At 41.2% G+C, this 20,918-nt stretch overlaps 1 protein-coding gene across 5 annotated transcripts in view; it reads left to right on the forward strand.

The window, feature by feature from the left end:
- The window catches only part of LOC140204117 (fibronectin type-III domain-containing protein 3A-like), a 153,620-nt gene that overhangs the window by 86,308 nt on the left and 46,394 nt on the right, over positions 1–20,918 (forward strand). For all 5 annotated transcript variants that reach the window (XM_072270479.1, XM_072270482.1, XM_072270483.1 and 2 more), the window contains 6 exons: positions 6,436–6,593; positions 9,740–9,799; positions 12,209–12,347; positions 18,764–18,817; positions 18,939–19,060; positions 20,048–20,222. In XM_072270479.1, coding sequence (XP_072126580.1) covers positions 6,436–6,593; positions 9,740–9,799; positions 12,209–12,347; positions 18,764–18,817; positions 18,939–19,060; positions 20,048–20,222 — 708 coding nt within the window. The remainder of the gene's footprint in view (positions 1–6,435; positions 6,594–9,739; positions 9,800–12,208; positions 12,348–18,763; positions 18,818–18,938; positions 19,061–20,047; positions 20,223–20,918) is intronic.

Genomic DNA, 20,918 nt, shown 5'->3' on the forward strand with positions numbered 1-20,918 from the left:
CAACCAGAACTCAACACAGCATTCCAAATGTGGTCTTACTAACATTTTGAACAGTTGTAATATGGCCTCTCAACTCCTGTACTCAATGCCCTGATAGTGAAGGCAAGCATGCTGGTAATAAATACAAGAGATACTGTAGATGATGGAAATCTTGAGCAAACTTGCAGGAGGAGCTCAGTAATTCAGGCAGCATCTGTGTGATGTGAATAAACTTGTCACATATTGGGTCGAGAACCTTCATCAGGACCCGTGAAGGATTTGGCCCAAAATGTCGACTGTTCCCCTCCATAGATGAAACATGCCAATAAATAGAATAGAAGACCATAACACATGGGAGCTGAATTGTGTTTTTCAGCCCATTGAGTCTGCTTTGCCATTTGATCATGGCTGATGTATTTTTCCCCTCAACCCTGTTCTCCTAATTGCTCCCGATAACCGTTGACACCCTTGCTAAATAAGAACCTATCAACATTTGCTTGAAGTATACCTAATGACTGTGCTGCTACAGCCATCTGTGGCGATGGGTTCCACAGATTCACCATCCTCTGAAGAAATTTCTCTTCATCCCTCTTCTAAATCGACGTCCTTTTCTGAGGCTATGCCCTCTGCTACTAGAAACATCTTTTCCACATCCATTCTATCTACACCTTTCAATATTTGGTAGGTTTAAATGAGAAACCCTCATACTGCTAAACTCTAGCAAGTACGCCAGAGTCATGAAACGGTCCTCATAGGTTAACTGTCATTCCAAGGATCATTATCGTAAACCTCCCCTGGATCCTCTCCAATGCCAGCCCACACTTTCTTAGATGTGGGGCCCAAAGCCACTCATAGAGATCCAAGGGTGGTCTGACCAGTGCCTTATATCGCTTCAGATTTAAATTCTTGCATTTATATTCTAGACCTCTTCCAATGAATGCTAACATTGCATTTGCTTTCCTTACTACTGACTCAACTTGCAACCTAATCTTTAAGGATTCCCACATTGGAACTACCAAGTCCCTTTGCATCTCTGATTTCTGAATTTGCTCCCCATTTAGAAAATAGTCTATGCCTTTATTCCTTCTATCAAACTGCATGACCATGCACTTTCCTACGCTGGATTCAATGTACCACTTCTGTGCCCGTTCTCCTAATTTGTCCAAGTCCTTCTGCAGACTGCTTCATGAACACTACCTGCTATTCAACCTATCTTTGTATCGTCAGGAAATTTGGCCACAACGCCATCAATTTCACCATTCAGATTATTAACATATGTGAAACATCATAGAACTGATACGAACTCCTCTGGAACACCACCAGACACTGGCAGCCAACCCAGAAATCATATACTGTACATACTGTACATTATATACAGCACAAAATATTAACACAATGATATTGTGGGCTTTTTTCAGTCTTACAGTTTTTGTATTCTGCGTTTCCCACTTGATCTTTCTTGTTTTATTGTGTGCTGGAGATGGGATTTGGGGTTGATGTGCCTGTTCTGTTTTGTTCATTTTTTTTGTGTGGGGTTGGGGATATTTGGGGTTTGGTGACCTTGCTGCCATTCTTGTCTTTTCTGGTTCCGTGGCTATCTGGAGAAGAAGAATTTCAAAGTTGAATACTTTGATAATAAATGAATTTTTGAACCTTTTGAGATGGTGTTCTACAGTTGAACAAGTTGAAATAAAGTGCCTATTAAAAATGGTTAAATATACGACAGTATTACTTCTACTGATGCTGTCATAAGTAATGTGTACTGTGTGGTAGCTGAGTGTTCAGAACTCTCATAGCCTTGGGGAAGAAGCTGATTTCAACCTAACAGTCCTTGTTCTTTCAAAAGCCGATAGATTCTGGTATGGTTCCGGAGGACTGGAAGATTGCAAATGTCACTCCACTATTTAAGAAGGGAGCAAGGAAGCAAAAAGGAAATTATAGATCTGTTAGCTTGACATCGGTGGTTGGGAAGTTGTTGGAGTCGATTGTGAAGGATGAAGTTAGAGTACCTGGAGGCATATGACAAGATAGGCAGAACTCAGCATGGATTCCTTAAAGGAAAATCCTGCCTGACAAACCTATTACAATTTTTTGAGGAAATTACCAGTAGGCTAGACAAGGGAAATGCAGTTGATGTTGTATATTTGGATTTTCAGAAGGCCTTTGACAAGGTGCCACACATGAGGCTACTTAACAAGATAAGAGCCCATGGAAAGTTACATACGTGGATAGAGCATTGGCTGATTGGCAGGAAACAAAGAGTGGAAATAAAGGGATCCTATTCTGGTTGGTTGCCGGTTACCAGTGGTGTTCAACAGGGGTGTGTGTTGGGGCCGCTTCTTTTTACATTGTACGTCAACAATTTGGATTATGGAATAGATGGCTTTGTGGCTAAGTTTGCTGACGATACGAAGATAGGTGGAGGGGCCGGTAGTGCTGAGGAAACAGTCTGCAGAGAGACTTGGATAGATTGGAAGAATGGGCAAAGAAGTGGCAAATGAAATACAATGTTGGAAAGTGTATGGTTATGCACTTTGGCAGAAGTAATAAACGGGCAGACTATCATTTAAGTGGGGGGAGAATTCGAAGTTCTGAGATGCAACGGGACTTGGGAGTCCTCGTAACCTCCAGGTTGAGTCGGTAGTGAAGAAGGCGAATGCGATGTTGGCATTCATTTCTAGAGGAATAGAGTATAGGAGCAGGGATGTGATGTTGAGGCTCTATAAGGCACTGGTGAGACCTCACTTGGAGTACTGTGGGCAGTTTTGGTCTCCTTATTTAAGAAAGGATGTGCTGACGTTGGAGAGGGTACAGAGAAGATTCACTGGAATGATTCCGGGAATGAGAGGGTTAACATATGAGGAACGTTTGTCCACTCTTGGACTGTATTCCTTGGAGTTTAGAAGAATGAGGGGAGACCTTATAGAAACATTTCGAATGTTGAAAGGCATGGACAGAGTGGATGTGGCAAAGTTGTTTCCCATGATGGGGGAGTCTAGCACAAGAGGGCATGACTTAAGGATTGAAGGGCACCCATTCAGAACAGAAATGCAAAGAAATTTTTTTCGTCAGAGGGTGGTGAATCTATGGAATTTGTTGCCATGGGCAGCAGCGGAGGCCAAGTCATTGGGTGTATTTAAGGCAGAGATTGATAGATACCTGAGTAGCCAGGGCATCAAAGGTTATGGTGAGAAGGCGGGGGAGTGGGACTAAATGGGAGAATGGATCAGCTCATGATAAAATGGTGGAGCAGACTCGATGGGCCGAATGGCCTACTTCTGCTCCTTTGTCTTATGGTCTTATGGTCTTAATGATGCTGAGGGCTCTGCAAATGTAGTACTGCTGGTATATATCCTGGATGGAGAGGAGAGAGACCTCAATGATTCACTCAAGTCATCACAATGCTTTGCAGGATCTTGCGGTCGAATGCCTTGTAATTCCCACATCAGACAGTGATACAGCTGGTCAATACACTCTCGATGGTGCTCCAATAGAATTTGGTTGGAATGGGTGTAAAGAGCCTCACTCCCGTCAATTTCCTCATGAAGTAGAGGTGCTGCTGTGCATTCTTGACTAAAGAGGTGGTGTTGAGGGATGAGTTGGGATCATCCATTGTATGCACTCCAAGAAACTTGGTGCTCCTGGCTTCATCCACAGAGGAACATTGATGTACACTACTAAAGAAAGCAATTGAACATAGAACATACAATAGTACAGCACAGTACAGGCCGTTTGGCCCATAATGTTTTGCCGACCCTTAAACCCTCCCTCCGATATAAACTCCCCCCCCCCACCTTAAATTCCTCCATATACCTGTCTAGCAGTCTCTTAAATTTCATTAGTGTATCTGCCTCCACCATTGACTCAGGCAGTGCATCAACTACTCTGAGTTTAAAAAAAACCTTCCTCTAATATCCCTCTTGAACTTCCCACCCCTTAACTTAAAGCCATGTCCTCTTGTACTGAGCAGGGGTGCCCTGGGGAAGAGGCGCTGGCTGTCCACTCTATAGAGTCCTCTTAATATCTTGTACACCTCTATCATGTCTCCTCTCATCTCCCTTCTCTCCAAAGAGTGAAGCCCTAGCTCCCATAATCTCTGATCATAATGCATACTCTCTAAACCAGGCAGCATCCTGGTAAATCTCCTCTGTACCCTTTCCAATGCTTCCACATCCTTCCTATAGCGAGCTGACCAGAACTGGACACAGTACTCCAAGTATGGCCTAACCAGAGTTTTATAGAGCTGCATCATTACCCTGCGACTCTTAAACTCTATCCCTCGACTTATGAAAGCTAACACCCCATAAGCTTTCTTAACTACCCTATCCACCTGTGAGGCAACTTTCAGGGATCTGTGGACATGTACTCCCAGATCCCGCTGCTCCTCCACACTACCAAGTGTCCTGCCATTTACTTTATACTCTGCCTTGGAGTTTGTCCTTCCAAAGTGTACCACCTCACACTTCTCCGGGTTGAACTCCATCTGCCACTTCTCAGCCCACTTCTGCATCCTATCAATGTCTTTCTGCAATCTTCGACAATCCTCTACACTATCTACAACACCACCAACCTTTGTGTCATCTGCAAACTTGCCAACCCCACCTTCTACCCCCACATCCAGGTCGTTAATAAAATTCATGAAAAGTAGAGGTCCCCGAACCTGATCAGACCATGATTGTCTAAATGCCTATAGATCCTATCTCTAAGAATCTTTTCCAATGGCTTTCCCACCACAGACGTAAGGCTCACTGGTCTATAATTACCCGGACTATCCCTACTACCTTTATTGAACAAGGGGACAACATTTGCCTCCCTCCAATCCTCTGGTACCATTCTCGTAGACAACGAGGACATAAAGGTCCTAGTCAGAGGCTCAGCAATCTCTTCCCTCACCTCGTGGAGCAGCCTGGGGAATATTCCGTCAGGCCTCGGGGACTTATCTGTCCTAATGTATTTTAACAACTCCAACACCTCCTCTCCCTTAATATCAACATGCTCCAGAACATCAACCTCACTCATATTGTCCTCACTGTCATCAAGTTCCCTCTCATTGGTGAATACGGAAGAGAAGTATTCATTGAGGACCTCGCTCACTTCCACAGCCTTCAGGCACATCTTCCCGCCTTTATCTCTAATCGGTCCTACCTTCACTCCTGTCATCCTTTTTTTCTTCACATAATTGAAGAATGCCTTGAGGTTTTCCTTTACCCTACTCGCCAAGGCCTTCTCATGCCCCCTTCTTGCTCTCCTCAGCCCCTTCTTAAGCTCCTTGCTTCCCTATATTCCTCAATAGACCCATCTGAACCTCAACTAATAAGTATAAAGCTATGGAAAGTTGTAAGGAGAGCTGGATAAACTTGGATTGCGTTCTCTGGACCACGAGGGGAGGCCAAGGGGAGACCTAATGGGTGTTTATAAAATCAATGAGAAGTATCAATAGGGTGGACAGTCAATGATATTTTTCTCTGTCCGATAATAGATGGCAGATCCTTAAGGTGAGAGGGGAATAGGTTAAAGTTGTTGTGAAAGACAAGTTTTGTTTAGTAGATGAGTGTGAGGAAGCAGATAATCTAACGATGTTTAAAAGCCATTTAGACAAGCACATGAACAGGGAGGGATATAGACCATGTTCTGCAGGATAGGTTTGGTTTAATTTGGCATCATGATCTACATTGACACTATGAGCCAAAGGGTCTACTCCTGTATTGTACTGTTTTGTATCATTTTTTTATATGTGTGTGTGATATATTAAACACACTCATAATGTAGCGGTTAGCCTGATGTTAGTAGAATTTGGGCGTCAGAGTTCAGCATATATTAGGATGTCTGTTTGAAGGGCCATTACCCACTTATAGGGCTGTAGGTCAGGTCCTGTAAGGTGAGTTGACCAACACTGACACAATGGGCCAGTGACCTTCTCCTTCACGGGTTTTCTGTGATTTTCTTTCATGGTTGTTGGGACTAAATCTGTGATGTTTATCCCATCACAAACTGACATTGATTCTACACCACCAACAACACTGTCAGGTGCTCTCCCTCCTCCCACCCCACCTATTTTCAAATTTGATATCCAGTTCTACAGACTAACACCCTATATGCTTTCCATCACGTTTCTAAATTTGACTTCCGATACCATATGGCAATTCCAAAGCCTCATTTAAATTTCATATCCTGTGATTAATTCTCTTGTTGCTATATAACATAATTTAGGTCTTGAGAAAATGGATCTTTTTTAACTATATTGAAAATGTTCTGTATCCAGAATTTCCTTCCTAAACGTCTCTCAGAACCTCCTTTCCGTTGATGGAACTTTCAGTCACCTGATTAACAGTATCTTTAGATTGTGCATCTATTTGTTTGATGTTTGTCTTGGAACACTTTTCCACATTTAAAGGTTCAGTCTTTACCATCCTGTTAACATTATGTGTCTGTGTTTCATTACAATCCTGATTTTAGGTATCTGAAATTAAAGGAAAATCAGTTGTCTTGTCTTGGACTCCACCCTCAAGTTCAGTGGATTTGGATGATAATGTTGATCAGTTACAAGTAGATTGCACATATGAAGTTTCAATATCAAACACTGGCACAAGTGAGAAATTCAAAGTGATTTATATGTAAGTGTACTGGTTTGATTTTAATTTTATCGTGACCTGTTTAAGGTTTTACTTTTAGCATGTAGGGCTGCCTTTGGGGCATTCAGTACTGTTGCAGGTTGAACTTCCATTTTAATCGCAGCATGTTATTCATAAGATCGGTTTCTCTGTAGCCTCAGCATTTGATCCCTATAGTTAGTCATGGGAACGTGCAGTATACAGCCATTAGCTGAACTTGTTTTACAGTTGGATTCACCCCAGTTGAGCCAAAAAGCCTGTTTCTAAGTTGTATAACATTATGATAATGATATCTAATGTGAATCACCAAAAGTTAATGCCTAGAACACAGCTGCTCAGCCCACCATATGCATGCTGGAGAAAACAGCTAGCTCTGTTTGTAAAACAATTTTTGTGTCTGATTTCATTTAGAAAGTTAGTGACAGGTGAATTGTGAAGAAGAAGCAGTGTCTGTAAAGATCTTCGTAGTTTAAATGAGAGAGCAGGAGGTAGCAGATAGAGTATAATGGGAGATGACTGTCAAGTTATTTACTTTGTTGGAAAGAATAGAAAACAGTGCTTATTAAGCAACGAGAAACTATAAAATATTGATTGACAGCTGAGCCTTGGTGAGTTGGTTCATGTGAAGAAGAAAGTGAAAATGTTCTACAGGGTTGTAGCAGGAAAAGGGTGTGTGATGGGAGAGGTTACTAGGGACTTGAGATGGGAATTTATTCATGGAATTGTGGAAGGTTGCAGCAAAGAAGACTATTTGGCCTGTCATATCTGCCAGATCTCCACCAGAGCAATTCACTATCTCTTCACCTTAGCTCCTTTTTCACCTCCTAAATTCTTCCTTATCATATATTTTTCTAGTTGTATCATGAAGGCTCCAATGCAGACTTCCTCCAGTTTTCACCCTTAACACTAATAGCAACTATCTATCAAGATCTACCATACCACTGCAATTTCCTTTGTACCTCTATCAAAATTAGACAGTGCATGCATCTGATTGCAAATACTAACCTATTCAAAGTTCAGGCAATAGTACCCTTAGTTTTTAGCTGATCTGGTGTCTCATCTATCTCTACCTTGACTGTTACTTTGGAAGCACCTTCCCAGGTAAAGAGAGATGTAAAGTACTCCATTGAATCTTGAATAACCAAGTGCAAGGTTGCATCATTGACCCTGGACGGCCTTTTTCTCCATGTACTACCCTTTTACAATGTATTGGATTGGAGAACTTGAGTTAAAGGAAGGATTGGATAGGGTGGGACTGTTTTTCCTGAAGCAAGGGAGATTGAGGTGTGATTGGATAGGTGTACAAGATTACAAGGGGCATAGGTAGAGTAGAGAGTCGCAGTCTTCTCCCAGAATAGGTGAGTCTAAAACTAGAGGAAACAGATTTAAAGTGGGAGGGGAAAGATTTGAAAGGGGATCTGAAAGACATCTTTTCCCACACACAGGTGGTGGGTATATGGAATGAGTTGCCAGAAGAACTAGTATAGGTGGAACAATTACAATATTTAAAAGATATTTGGATAGGTTCATGGATAAGAAAGGTGTAGAGGGATGTGGGCCAAATGTAAGTAAGTGGGACTAGTTCAGGTAGGCATTTTGGCACACCGTGGAAGAATTGGGCTAACAGGCCAGTTTCCCTGCTGTATAACTATGAGTCTCCATAATGTGTGTGTTATATAACAGTTCTGGATTCCCATTTATGCTGGCAGCTAACCTTTACCTTTTTTTATTTTAGTTTCCGTTTTCACTTTGATTCTTTTGTAGTAAATCCTTCTTCTCACTGGTGTGTACAACTCAATGTTTGTCTTGAGCTCTTTAGTTGCTCTTTGCCTGTATTGCTTTCTTCATGGAGCTATGACTGAAATTACGTCAGCTTTTACCAAGAAAGGCGGTGCTTCTACAGCCTGGTGAAGAAAATGTGGTTGAGATTCTGGACAGGCTAATACGAGGATGTATGGAAAAAGCCTGGTGTGGGCAAAGTGAATGAATAAACTGGTGTAGACAGCATGTATCTTGGGTGGACAGGGGAATCAATAAGAGAGGAATTTACAGGGGCTCTGGCCATAATCATGCATATATTAACAGGGTGTGGATGATACTGGAGGAGTGGAAAACTGCAGATGCTATGCACTTGTTCAATAATGAATGTGATGATATAACCTGTGCCTGCAGACCAGTTAGTTTTAAGGAATAAACTCTTCTCTGGCTTCCAGGCGCATAGAGGTATCGGTTATAACCAACATTTTCATCACAAGCTCTGCCATCTTCATCAGGGATGATCAGGGAAGATGGGAGAGTTTGTTATCGAAATGTTGGTTGTAATCAATACTTGTACCAAGCTGGAAGCCTGATAAGTGTTTATTCATCATACACGCTGGGAAAGCTCTAGATCCTTTTTCAGTTAGTTTTAGTTTAATCTCAGTGGTGGGGAAAAGATTGAGAAACAATAAATCATGAACTAAATTAGCATACATTGATTAGAGAAAGGCAGCATAGATTAATTGAAGGCAGTTTTTGTCTAACTCAAAAATATTCAGGGTTAATGAGGAAAGTATACAAGTACTGTTATATGTAAGACTCCAATAATCTGACATAATCAGGACTTCTGTGGTGGACTCTTTGAACAAATAGATTTTTCTTGTAGTACCACAAAACACTTTTATTTCATTTTTTCTGGAATCCGCTAAGGTGGAAACATGGGAAATAGGTTCTGGTCAGTTTAAAGAGAATGAAAGAACTGGGACCGTACTGCGAGCTAGAAGGGAATGCATGGGAAGGTGATGTAGTGGGTGGAAAGGCTGGCCCAGATGCTGAATCTTTAGGATATCCTATAGTTGAATAGTGGATTATTGGAGTTTTACAGTTCATCATCAAGATTGAAAGTCATGGAATAAAGAAGGCTGTATGTAGCCACTTGATAGAAAACTGATTTAGTCACAGGAAACAAAAAGTTGGATGGAATTGCTGGAAAGAAGGGTGCAGTGAAGATTCCCAGGATGTTCAAACCAAGACCACCACTTTTTTATCATTTTAAATGACTTGGTCTTCGGTATAATAATAGACATGAAGAGACATATGCTGCTGTAATAAGTGTTATATGACAGATAAAAATTACTTTTTTCAGTTAAAGTCTTTTCTTTAATTTTCAGTGGCGAAGAAACAACAGTCACAATATCCGAACTGCGACCTGCCACAGAATATCATGTTAGGTACAAACTTATTTTGTGTGTATAATTTATGTGCTCTCTTTTACACATGGCTCATTTAAATAATGAAATTTAGATTGATTTGTATTGATAGTAGAGAGTGTTTAATTTAGAAACTTGCTTAAAGAAGTGGGAGGAAGGAATGATATACGTAATGATTTCGGCAGCTAGGCCAGTTTGTGATCACCAAATAAAAACATGACCTATGTTTAGTGGTTGTGATATTCAACCTTTATGAGATTGACTCCTAGATTGATCTTAAAACCATTTGTACAATGTCATTTATTACAAACATTCCTCTTGCATTTTCTTCACATTTTTCCCGCTAATGTGTTCAATTATTCCAGGTACAAACTGTTTCTCAAATGTTTTAGTCATCCTAAGAGAATATCCCAGCTTTATCATCGCCCACCATTCAAGTGTATTCAGTGAACTTCATCTTGCAATGAGAATGTTGGTTGCTTTGTATTTTGAACTGAGACTAATTGCAGCAGTCCTATTGCTGTGCTAGCATCAGAACTTCAGCATGGGTGAAGTGCTAAATCTGAAGTATTCTTTCTTTAGCACGAGATTAATCATTAATCCACTGAACAATGGCCATATTTAGACATTTTTAGTTTGTTCTGCAATTGAATTTTCTTGTGCATCAACTGTTCTTTATTACAATCTGGTAGCTAAAAGCAAAAGCCTGCAGATGTTGGAAATCTGAAATAAAAAGAAAATGCTTGAAATACTGAACTGCTCAGGCCGTGTTAGTGGAGGGCAAAATAGAGCTGGTGTTTCACCTAGCTGACTGGTGATCTGATGTTGATTAAGTTCTGGTGTTCAAGCAGGCTTATTTGTGGAATTAAATGTGGCCCATATTCATAAGATTTGGTATACAAAGAGGATTTAAATCTTAAGAGAATTAAGTTTTGTAAGTTATTCAAATTTTCAGGTGTACATCCGATTCCAGTGCAGTTTTACCCATTTATATTCAATCACTTTATTACCCAGCGTATATAATATATTAAAAGAAATTGAAAAGGCTGTTTCCTTACTCTCTACATCAGTTAAACTTGACACACTTCCAATTCTTAAGCAGCACTCAGTTATATTTTATCACTAATAGCAATGACTCCTTTCTGTACTTGATCTTGTTATGGGTAAGCAAGGTGCAGAGCTATACGATGGTATAATGTTGAATCAGGTTTGTGGATCTGGCAGGTGATGTAGAAAACACTGACTGTGAAAATGTATATTAATGATTTATTTACAAACGGTAAAAGTTTGACCAAACATTCGTGTTCCCCAAGTTACAGAAACTATAAAGCTGAATATTCAACAAACATACTTAGCTAAAATCACACGCAGAGCATACCTTCCCAATAGTCATATGCTCCACTTATTGTAAAGGGAGAGAGAGAAAGAACCTCTCACACGTGCTGTCTATATACCCAGGATATTTGAAACTGGACACCAGGCAGCTAACCAATGGGAAAAGCAGCTGCAGTTTCTAAACTAACCAGTCATGACAAAGCAACTTCTGACAATCAGACAAATAGGTCATCGTCGTCGTCATCATCATCATTTTCTGCCTCATCATATGATGTGAGTGATCATGGCCTATTGTCCATGATTGTTCTTGCCAATTTTTTCTACATCAGTGGTTTGCCACTGCGTTCAACTGGCCACTGTCTTTACAAGACAGTCATCTATCGCCTGCTTCGATGGCTTCAAGTGACCCTGATCCGGTGGGGGATTGTGCTAAGCAGGTGCTACAGCTTGCCCAAAGGTGACCTGCAGGCTAGCCAAAGGAAGGAGTGCCTTACACCACTTTTAGTAGAGATGTATCTCTGCCCCGATATAATATGGGTATCATTTTAAGACACAGTGCATTCACCTGTGCCTGAAGCAGTTTCACTTTGATCAGGACAACACACACAAAATGTTGGAGGAACTTGGCAGGCCAGGTAGCATCGATGGAAAAGAGTAAATAGTCGAGAGAGAGAGAGAGAGAGAGAGAGTGTGTGTGTGTGTCTCTGTCTCTGTCTTTGATTTCCAGCATCTGCATGTTTTCTTGTTTTTTTTTTTTGGTCGCTTTGATCAGAAAGAGGTTAGGCTACCAGTTCAACTATCACAAGCATGACCATTAAAAAAAAGGTGAAGAATAGTTTCCCATTTTTTCAACTATTCCAGGCTGGCGGACAGAACCGTAACTAAGTGTGTGAAATTCTATTTATAAATTTGCATGTTTATTGCCAGCATAGCATCAAAGGTCGTACCAGCTGTCATACTATTTGGTATAGTTCAGTGGTTGTAAAGGTTTATTGTATTTCTGACAAATTAATTCTAGAAACAGAAATAAATTCTCTGTCACATATGCTGTTGTAGAACTGTTTACAAAATGGCTTTTTTTTTTCTCTGTTACAGAGTTTCGGCAATGTGTAACTCAGTAAAAGGATTTGCTTCAGAGCCGACAAGCTTTACCACAGCAATCATTGAACCTGATTGTCCAGCTCCACCAAAACTAACTGGTAGAACCAAAAACAGTCTGAGCTTGCAATGGAAGGTAGGAATTTTCATTATTTTCTGTTAGCAAAGAGACTTGAACACTAAGTTTTATTTCATGCTGGAGGTGTAGCGGGTGGAGTTCCCAAAGTATCAATTTTCAGCAATGAATTGTATACAATATAAATGAGCTGGAAGGGGTGAACTAAAGTATCCAAGTTTGTGAATGACTTTGACAGCAACCTATGATATTTGAGTTCTGTAACAGTAATATAGCTTGGTTAATTGAGTGAGTAAATACTTGACAGTTTTTCCTTAAGTTGGAGGAGTGAAAAGTTAGATTGTTAACTAAATGGAGAGAGACTGCAAATAGGTAGAAAATAGTGGGATCTAGGTGTTCTTGTGCATGAATCTCAAAGTCAGCAGCAAGGTCTTAAGGAAGCAGATGTCATGGTGGTGTTTATTGCAAGGGTGTGACAGTTTAGAAATAGAGAAGTATTGTTACAATGTTGCAGGATGCTTTGTGATACTAGATCTGGAGTAAAGTACTGGGTTGTAGTTCCTTTAACTAATAAAGGATTTACTGGTGTTGGTGTCTGTCCGAAAGAAATTCACTTAACTAATAGCTGGGATGGTTGCTCTTATCACAAGTGGCTAAAGAAGTTTGATCTGTATTCTTTGGAATACAATTAAAATCTTAAGGATTACAAGGTAAGAGGGCAGTCATTTAAAACTGAGGCTTATAAGACAAGGGGACAGTGTCACAAAAGGATAATGGCTGTGTGTAGAAGTGGGAGTTGCACCAGCAAATTTTCCTGCAAGGATATTGTTGACCTTCCTATTTAGGTTTAACCTGTCATTTTTGTACAGGTTTCATCTGCTTTGGAGGAGAGTTATGATTAGTACGTTTGTGGGTGAAATGAAAGCTAAGTGTGACACAGTAATATAGAGTTTAACGTAATGCTTTACTGTGCCAGCGACTGGCTTCAATTACCGTTGCTATCTGTGAGCAGGTTGTATGTTCTCCTCATGTCCCCGTGAGTTTCCTCCAGGTTCTCTGCTATCCTCCCACATCCTAAAGACATACACATTGTAAAGTTGGAGTTAGTAAGTTGTGAGCATGCTGTGTTGGTGTTGGAACCATGGTAAGACTTATGGGCTGCCCCGAGCACATCCTCAGACAGTATTGGTTGTTGATGCAAATGATGCATTTCATTTGTGTTTTGATGCTTAGATGTACGTGCGACAAAGTTAATCTCTTGGAAGTTAGTGATATTGTGGTTAATGGGGTTATCCAAGCCTGCAGCAGGATATCAGTCAGATGGAAAGTTAGGTGGAGCACTGGCAGAAGAAATTTAATCTCAACAAGTGCAAGGCGATGCATTGTTACAAATGGAGACAAGACATTACAATAAATGGTAGGGCACTCAGGAATATTAATGAACAAAATAGATCTTGGGGTTCATAAACATTGTTACCTGAAAGTAACATTACAGCTAGATACGATAGTCAAGTAGGCACATACAGTAGCTTACTGACCCCCCATAGATTGGGGGATAGAATATAAAAATTGGAATGTTACTTTGCAAATTTGTAAAACTGATTAGACTGCACTTGGAGTAATGTGTGCTGTTCTGGTCGCTGTAATGTTCGGAACGATGCGATGGCTGTGCAGAGAGTACTGAGGAGATTCACCAGGATATTGTTGGATTGGAAGACTTTAGTTAAGTGGAGAGATTGGATAAGCTCTTTTCCCTGAACTGTGGGAATATGAGGTGTTACCTGATACGAGATTGAGAGACATGCCTCGGGGTAGATGGTCAGAACTATTTTCCCTTGATAGCGATGTCACAAGCAAGAGGTTTAAAGAGGGACAAAAGGGTTTTAAAGAGGATTTGAGCAGAAGTATTATTTTTGAAAAGTAAGTGGTTGATACTTAGAACTCACTGCCAGAGAAGCTGGTGGTGTCAAATACAATCTGTAATGAGATATGTAGTTAGACAATTAAATGGGCAATGTATAGAAGCACGTGGATCTAATGTGGACAGATGGATTAGTATGGAGGAGCTAAAAGATCAGCTAGATGGGGGGGCCTTGGGACTTATTGCTGTGTTGTATGAATCCATGACTCCAAAAGGAATTGAAGCCAGGAAAAGATCAGCCATGATCATACGGAACGAAACGCAGGCTTGAGCAGCTGCTGCTCCTATTTTGTGTTCTTGTGTAGACTGTATTACAGTAAAAGCTGCATTTCAAAAATGTATTTCAGCCTTTCTCTTGTGAACGGATATGCATAACAAAATAAACATACTTATCATTGGATTGGAAGACTTCAGTTAAGTGGAGAGATTTGGATAAGCTCTTTCCCCTGAATTGCAAGAATCAGGTGTGATTTAGAAACATAGAAAATAGGTGCAGGAGTAGGCCATTCGGCCCTTCGAGCCTGCACCGCCATTTATTATGATCATGGCTGATCATCCAACTCAGAACCCCGCCCCAGCCTTCCCTCCATACCCCCTGATCCCCGTAGCCACAAGGGCCATATCTAACTCCCTCTTAAATATAGCCAATGAACTGGCCTCAACTGTTTCCTGTGGCAGAGAATTCCACAGATTCACCACTCTCTGTGTGAAGAAGTTTTTCCTAATCTCGGTCCTAAAAGGCTTCCCCTTTATCCTCAAACTGTGACCCCTCGTTCTGGACTTCCCCAACATCGGAAACAACCTTCCTGCATCTAGCCTGTCCAATCCCTTTAGGATTTTATACGTTTCAATCAGATCCCCCCTCAATCTTCTAAATTCCAACGAGTACAAGCCCAGTTCATCCAGTCTTTCTTCATATGAAAGTCCTGCCATCCCAGGAATCAATCTGGTGAACCTTCTTTGTACTCCCTCTATGGCAAGGATGTCTTTCCTCAGATTAGGGGACCAAAACTGCACACAATACTCCAGGTGTGGTCTCACCAAGGCCTTGTACAACTGCAGTAGTACCTCCCTGCTCCTGTACTCGAATCCTCTCGCTATAAATGCCAGCATACCATTCGCCTTTTTCACCGCCTGCTGTACCTGCATGCCCACTTTCAATGACTGGTGTATAATGACACCCAGGTCTCGTTGCACCTCCCCTTTTCCTAATCGGCCACCATTCAGATAATAATCTGTTTTCCTATTTTTGCCACCAAAGTGGATAACTTCACATTTATCTACATTAAATTGCATCTGCCATGAATTTGCCCACTCACCCAACCTATCCAAGTCACTCTGCATCCTCTTAGCATCCTCCTCACAGCTAACACTGCCACCCAGCTTCGTGTCATCCGCAGACTTGGAGATGCTCCATTTAATTCCCTCATCCAAGTCATTAATATATATTGTAAACAACTGGGGTCCCAGCACTGAGCCTTGCGGTACCCCACCAGTCACCGCCTGCCATTCTGAAAAGGTCCCGTTTATTCCCACTCTTTGCTTCCTGTCTGCTAACCAATTCTCTATCCACATCAATACCTTACTCCCAATACCGTGTGCTTTAAGTTTGCACACTAATCTCCTGTGTGGGACCTTGTCAAAAGCCTTTTGAAAATCCAAATATACAACATCCACTGGTTCTCCCCTATCCACTCTACTAGTTACATCCTCAAAAAATTCTATGAGATTCGTCAGACATGATTTTCCTTTCACAAATCCATGCTGACTTTGTCCGATGATTTCACCGCTTTCCAAATGTGCTGTTATCACATCTTTGATAACTGACTCCAGCAGTTTCCCCACCACCGACGTTAGGCTAACTGGTCTATAATTCCCCGGTTTCTCTCTCCCTTTTTTAAAAAGTGGAGTTACATTAGCCACCCTCCAATCCTCAGGAACTAGTCCAGAATCTAACGAGTTTTGAAAAATTATCACTAATGCATCCACTATTTCTTGGGCTACTTCCTCAAGCACTCTAGGATGCAGACCATCTGGCCCTGGGGATTTATCCGCCTTCAATCCCTTCAATTTACCTAACACCACTTCCTTACTAACATGTATTTCGCTCAGTTCCTCTATCTCACTGGACCCTCTGTCCCCTACTATTTCTGGAAGATTATTTATGTCCTCCTTAGTGAAGACAGAACCAAAGTAATTATTCAATTGGTCTGCCATGTCCTTGCTCCCCATAATCAATTCACCTGTTTCTGTCTGTAGGGGACCTACATTTGTCTTTACCAGTCTTTTCCTTTTTACATATCTATAAAAGCTTTTACAGTCAGTTTTTATGTTCCATGCCAGTTTTCTCTCATAATCTTTTTTCCCCTTCCTAATTAAGCCCTTTGTCCTCCTCTGCTGAACTCTGAATTTCTCCCAGTCCTCAGGTGAGCCACTTTCTCTGGCTAATTTGTATACTTCTTCTTTGGAATTGATACTATCCCTAATTTCTCTTGTCAGCCACGGGTGCACTACCTTCCTTGATTTATTCTTTTGCCAAACTGGGATGAACAATTGTTGTAGTTCATCCATGCAACCTTTAAATGCTTGCCATTGCATATCCACCGTCAATCCTTTAAGTGTCATTTGCCAGTCTATCTTAGCTAATTCACGTCTCATACCTTCAAAGTTACCCCTCTTTAAGTTCAGAACTTTTGTTTCTGAATTAACTATGTCACTCTCCATCTTAATGAAGAATTCCACCATATTATGGTCACTCTTACCCAAGGGGCCTCTCACGACAAGATTGCTAACTAACCCTTCCTCATTGCTCAATACCCAGTCTAGAATAGCCTGCTCTCTAGTTGGTTCCTCGACATGTTGGTTCAAAAAACCATCCCTCATACATTCCAAGAAATCCTCTTCCTCAGCACCTTTACCAATTTGGTTCACCCAATCTACATGTAGATTGAAGTCATCCATTATAACTGCTGTTCCTTTATTGCACACATTTCTAATTTCCTGTTTAATACCATCTCCGACCTCACTACTACAGTTAGGTGGCCTGTACACAACTCCCACCAGCGTCTTCTGCCCCTTAGTGTTACGCAGCTCTACCCATATCGATTCCACATCTTCTCGGCTTATGTCCTTCCTTTCTATTGCGTTAATTTCTTCTTTAACCAGCAACGCCACCCCACCTCCCCTTCCTTCATGTCTATCCCTCCTGAATATTGAATATCCCTGAACGTTGAGCTCCCATCCTTGGTCACCCTGGAGCCATGTCTCTGTGATCCCAACTATATCATAATCATTAATAACAATCTGCACTTTCAATTCATCCACCTTATTACGAATGCTCCTTGCATTGACACACAAAGCCTTCAGGCGCTCTTTTACAACTCTCTTAGCCCTTATACAATTATGCTGAAGAGTGGCCCTTTTTAATGCTTGCCCTGGATTTGTCGGCCTGCCACTTTTACTTTTCTCCTTACTACTTTTTGCTTCTACCCTCACTTTACACCCCTCTGTCTCTCTGCACTGGTTCCCATCCCCCTGTTGTGAACTAACCTCCTCACACCTAGCCTCTTTAATTTGATTCCCACCCCCCAACCATTCTAGTTTAAAGTCACCTCAGTAGCCCTCACTAATCTCCCTGCCAGGATATTGGTCCCCCTAGGATTCAAGTGTAACCCGTCCTTTTTGTACAGGTCACGCCTGCGCCAAAAGAGGTCCCAATGATCCAAAAACTTGAATCCCTGCCCCCTGCTCCAATCCCTCAGCCACGCATTTATCCTCCACCTCATCGCATTCCTACTCTCACTGTCGCGTGGCACAGGCAGTAATCCCGAGATTACTACCTTTGCGGTCCTTTTTCTCAACTCCCTTCCTAGCTCCCTATATTCTCCTTTCAGGACCTCCTCCCTTTTCCTACCTATGTCATTGGTACCTATATGTACCACGACCTCTGGCTCCTCACACTCCCACTTCAGGGTATCTTGGACACAATCAGAAATATCCCGGACCCTGGCACCAGGGAGGCAAACTACCATCCGGGTCTCTGGACTGCGTCCACAGAATTGCCTATCTGACCCCCTTACTATCGAGTCCCCTATCACAACTGCCCTCCTCTTCCTTGCCCTACCCTTCTGAGCTACAGGGCCAGACTCTGTGCCGGAGGCATGGCCACTGTCGCTTCCCCCAGGTAAGCTGTACCCCCCCCCCCAACAGTACTCAAACAGGAGTACCTATTGTTAAGGGGCACAGCCACCGGGGTACTCCCTATTACCTGACTCTTCCCCTTCCCCCTCCTAACCGTGACCCACTTGTCTGCCTCCCGTGGCCCCGGCGTGACCACCTGCCTGCAACTCCTCCCTATCAACTCCTCACTCTCCCTGACCAGACGAAGGTCATTTGATATAAGATTATGAGAGTATGCATAGGGGTAGATAGTCAGAACTATGTGATAGAGATGTCACAAACAAGAGGCCAATATTGGCCATTTGACCATATTTATTAATATGGTAATGAATTCACTTGTTCCAAATCTAACAATGTCTATTTTTTTTTGTTTCAGGCGCCCAATGACGGAGGTTCTAAAATCTCCAATTACTTATTGGAATGGGATGAGGTAAGATTTTGCATTCTTTTAAAAGTTCTCCTTATAAAACTGTCAAGAGTGTAATAATGTAAATAAGAGTAAATTTCTTTAGTAGCCAAATAGAATTAACCGATTAATTTTGTCGATGTAGGGAATGCATAACTTTTTTAAGGAATGCTACCAAGGGCCTCAGAAGCTGTACAAGCTGACTAAATTGTCACCATCTGTGGGATATACCTTCAGGCTTGCTGCGAAAAATGATATTGGATTAAGGTAGGTAATATCAATGTTAATATATGTAAATAGATTCAATTTATTTGGATAAAGAAAGTCTAATCCATCGTAGTTGTGAAGACTTCCCAGTTAGCTGTTGTTTGAAAGTCAAATACTGGAAAGAAAGAGCTGAATTCTATAATAGTGCAAGGTGGCCTGTACCACTGGTGCCATACTCTTTTACTGTTACACCTGGTGTGTTCGTGCAACAGAATATGAACTCTCTTTGTTTTAGCTGAAAAAACAGATGACAATTAGAAGAAGCAGAGAAAGTGCAATAGAAACGGTAAAGGATTAAATGGTAAGGAAAGAAACAACAAGCTTATGCATCGGATCAACCCAGTTGTCCTCTTGCCTGTGATGCTTGGGTTTGAGATAATTGTGAGACTAAATGTCTTTAGTCTTTTTTTTTCTTCTTCCTCTCTATTATTAAGTCCTCTAAACTTATTAAAACGCACCTTTTTGACAAAGTGCCCATTCACTTCAACAAGCCTACCTTCCATACCTTGGGAATTATTCTTCTTGTATTGCTTTCAATCAGAATTATTGATAAGTGGATCTATATTATTGTAGAAGTATTTTTTTTTTCCAGACCCGTAGGAATTACTTAAAGAGTGAGTGGCAGTAGGAATTCCCTGGAAATTATTAACTCTACATCTGAAAGTATCTCAACTTGCAGTAAATAGATAAGATGATTGAAAGGCTGTGCGACATGCCCAGCAGACGAAACAATACTGATAGGGAGTGAAATGGTACCTGCAGAAATAACCCTTTTTTTAAATAGAAACTGAAAGAAAGAGCAAGGTACCTTAAGTTGGAGAATTCAGTATCAATATTATGAAAAATTCAACATGCAGCAATTGTCATTCTCAGAACCTTTTTAATGCAATGGTCAAACCTTTTCTGACTGTTTCAACTACCTTGGTAAATGCGGTAATGAATCATTTTTTGGATTACATTTAAATTGTTCGTTCTTTCTTTCACCAGTGAATTCAGTGAAACAGTACACTATTACACAGTGGGAAGTGTTCCCGCTGCCCCAGCTTCTCCTCGGCTTATTCACGCAGGTGTTACTTGGATGGCACTGGAATGGAGTCGACCTAGTGGTGTTTCAGATGATGAATCCATTACATATATCCTGGAGATGGAAGATGAAAGTTCGGTAAGAAGCATTTTCAATGTTTTGTCTGTGTGTACCTGTTAAATGTGAACATGGTTCTCACATATGTTTCTTGTCCAGTTTGGTCTGAATTCAACCGGGTTCAAGATTGTTTAATATCATTTCCAATACACAAGTGTAAAGGAGAATGAAATAATTGTTAATCCGGATCTGATGCAGCACAGAAAAACAATAAAAAATAAGATAAATAACATAATTAAAAAGCACAATAAATATAAATTCATTAGATGGCTTGTACATTTAGATTGTGTGTCTTTAAAGTGACACTGGGCGCAGGAATGTCTGTACATAAAGTGATTCTGACGGAAATGATAAAGTATTGTTGGTGGGGGTAGTGGAGGGGTGGGTTCATGGAGGTGTTGATCAGCCTTGCGGCTTACTAATCTCCTCCCTGATGTCCGTGAGCAGGGTTGGTGGGATCCTTCATGATGTTACTGGCCGTTTTCCAACATTTTTTCTGTATATTGAACTGATTTTATTTATTACATCCTTCACATACATGAGTAAAAATCTTTCAGTCCCTGAATGTGCAATTCACAGTAAATTGAAATAAATAGTATGTACAACAGGACAGTCAGAAATACAATTGTATCAGTGTGAATTAATCAGTCTGATGGCCTGGTGGAAGAAGCTCCTTTGATGGCAGGTAGGCTGTTGCTGGTGATATGTTGGGCAGTT

Source organism: Mobula birostris, chromosome 10, assembly GCF_030028105.1.
Source record: "Mobula birostris isolate sMobBir1 chromosome 10, sMobBir1.hap1, whole genome shotgun sequence".
In the NCBI taxonomy this organism is placed as follows: domain Eukaryota; kingdom Metazoa; phylum Chordata; class Chondrichthyes; order Myliobatiformes; family Myliobatidae; genus Mobula; species Mobula birostris.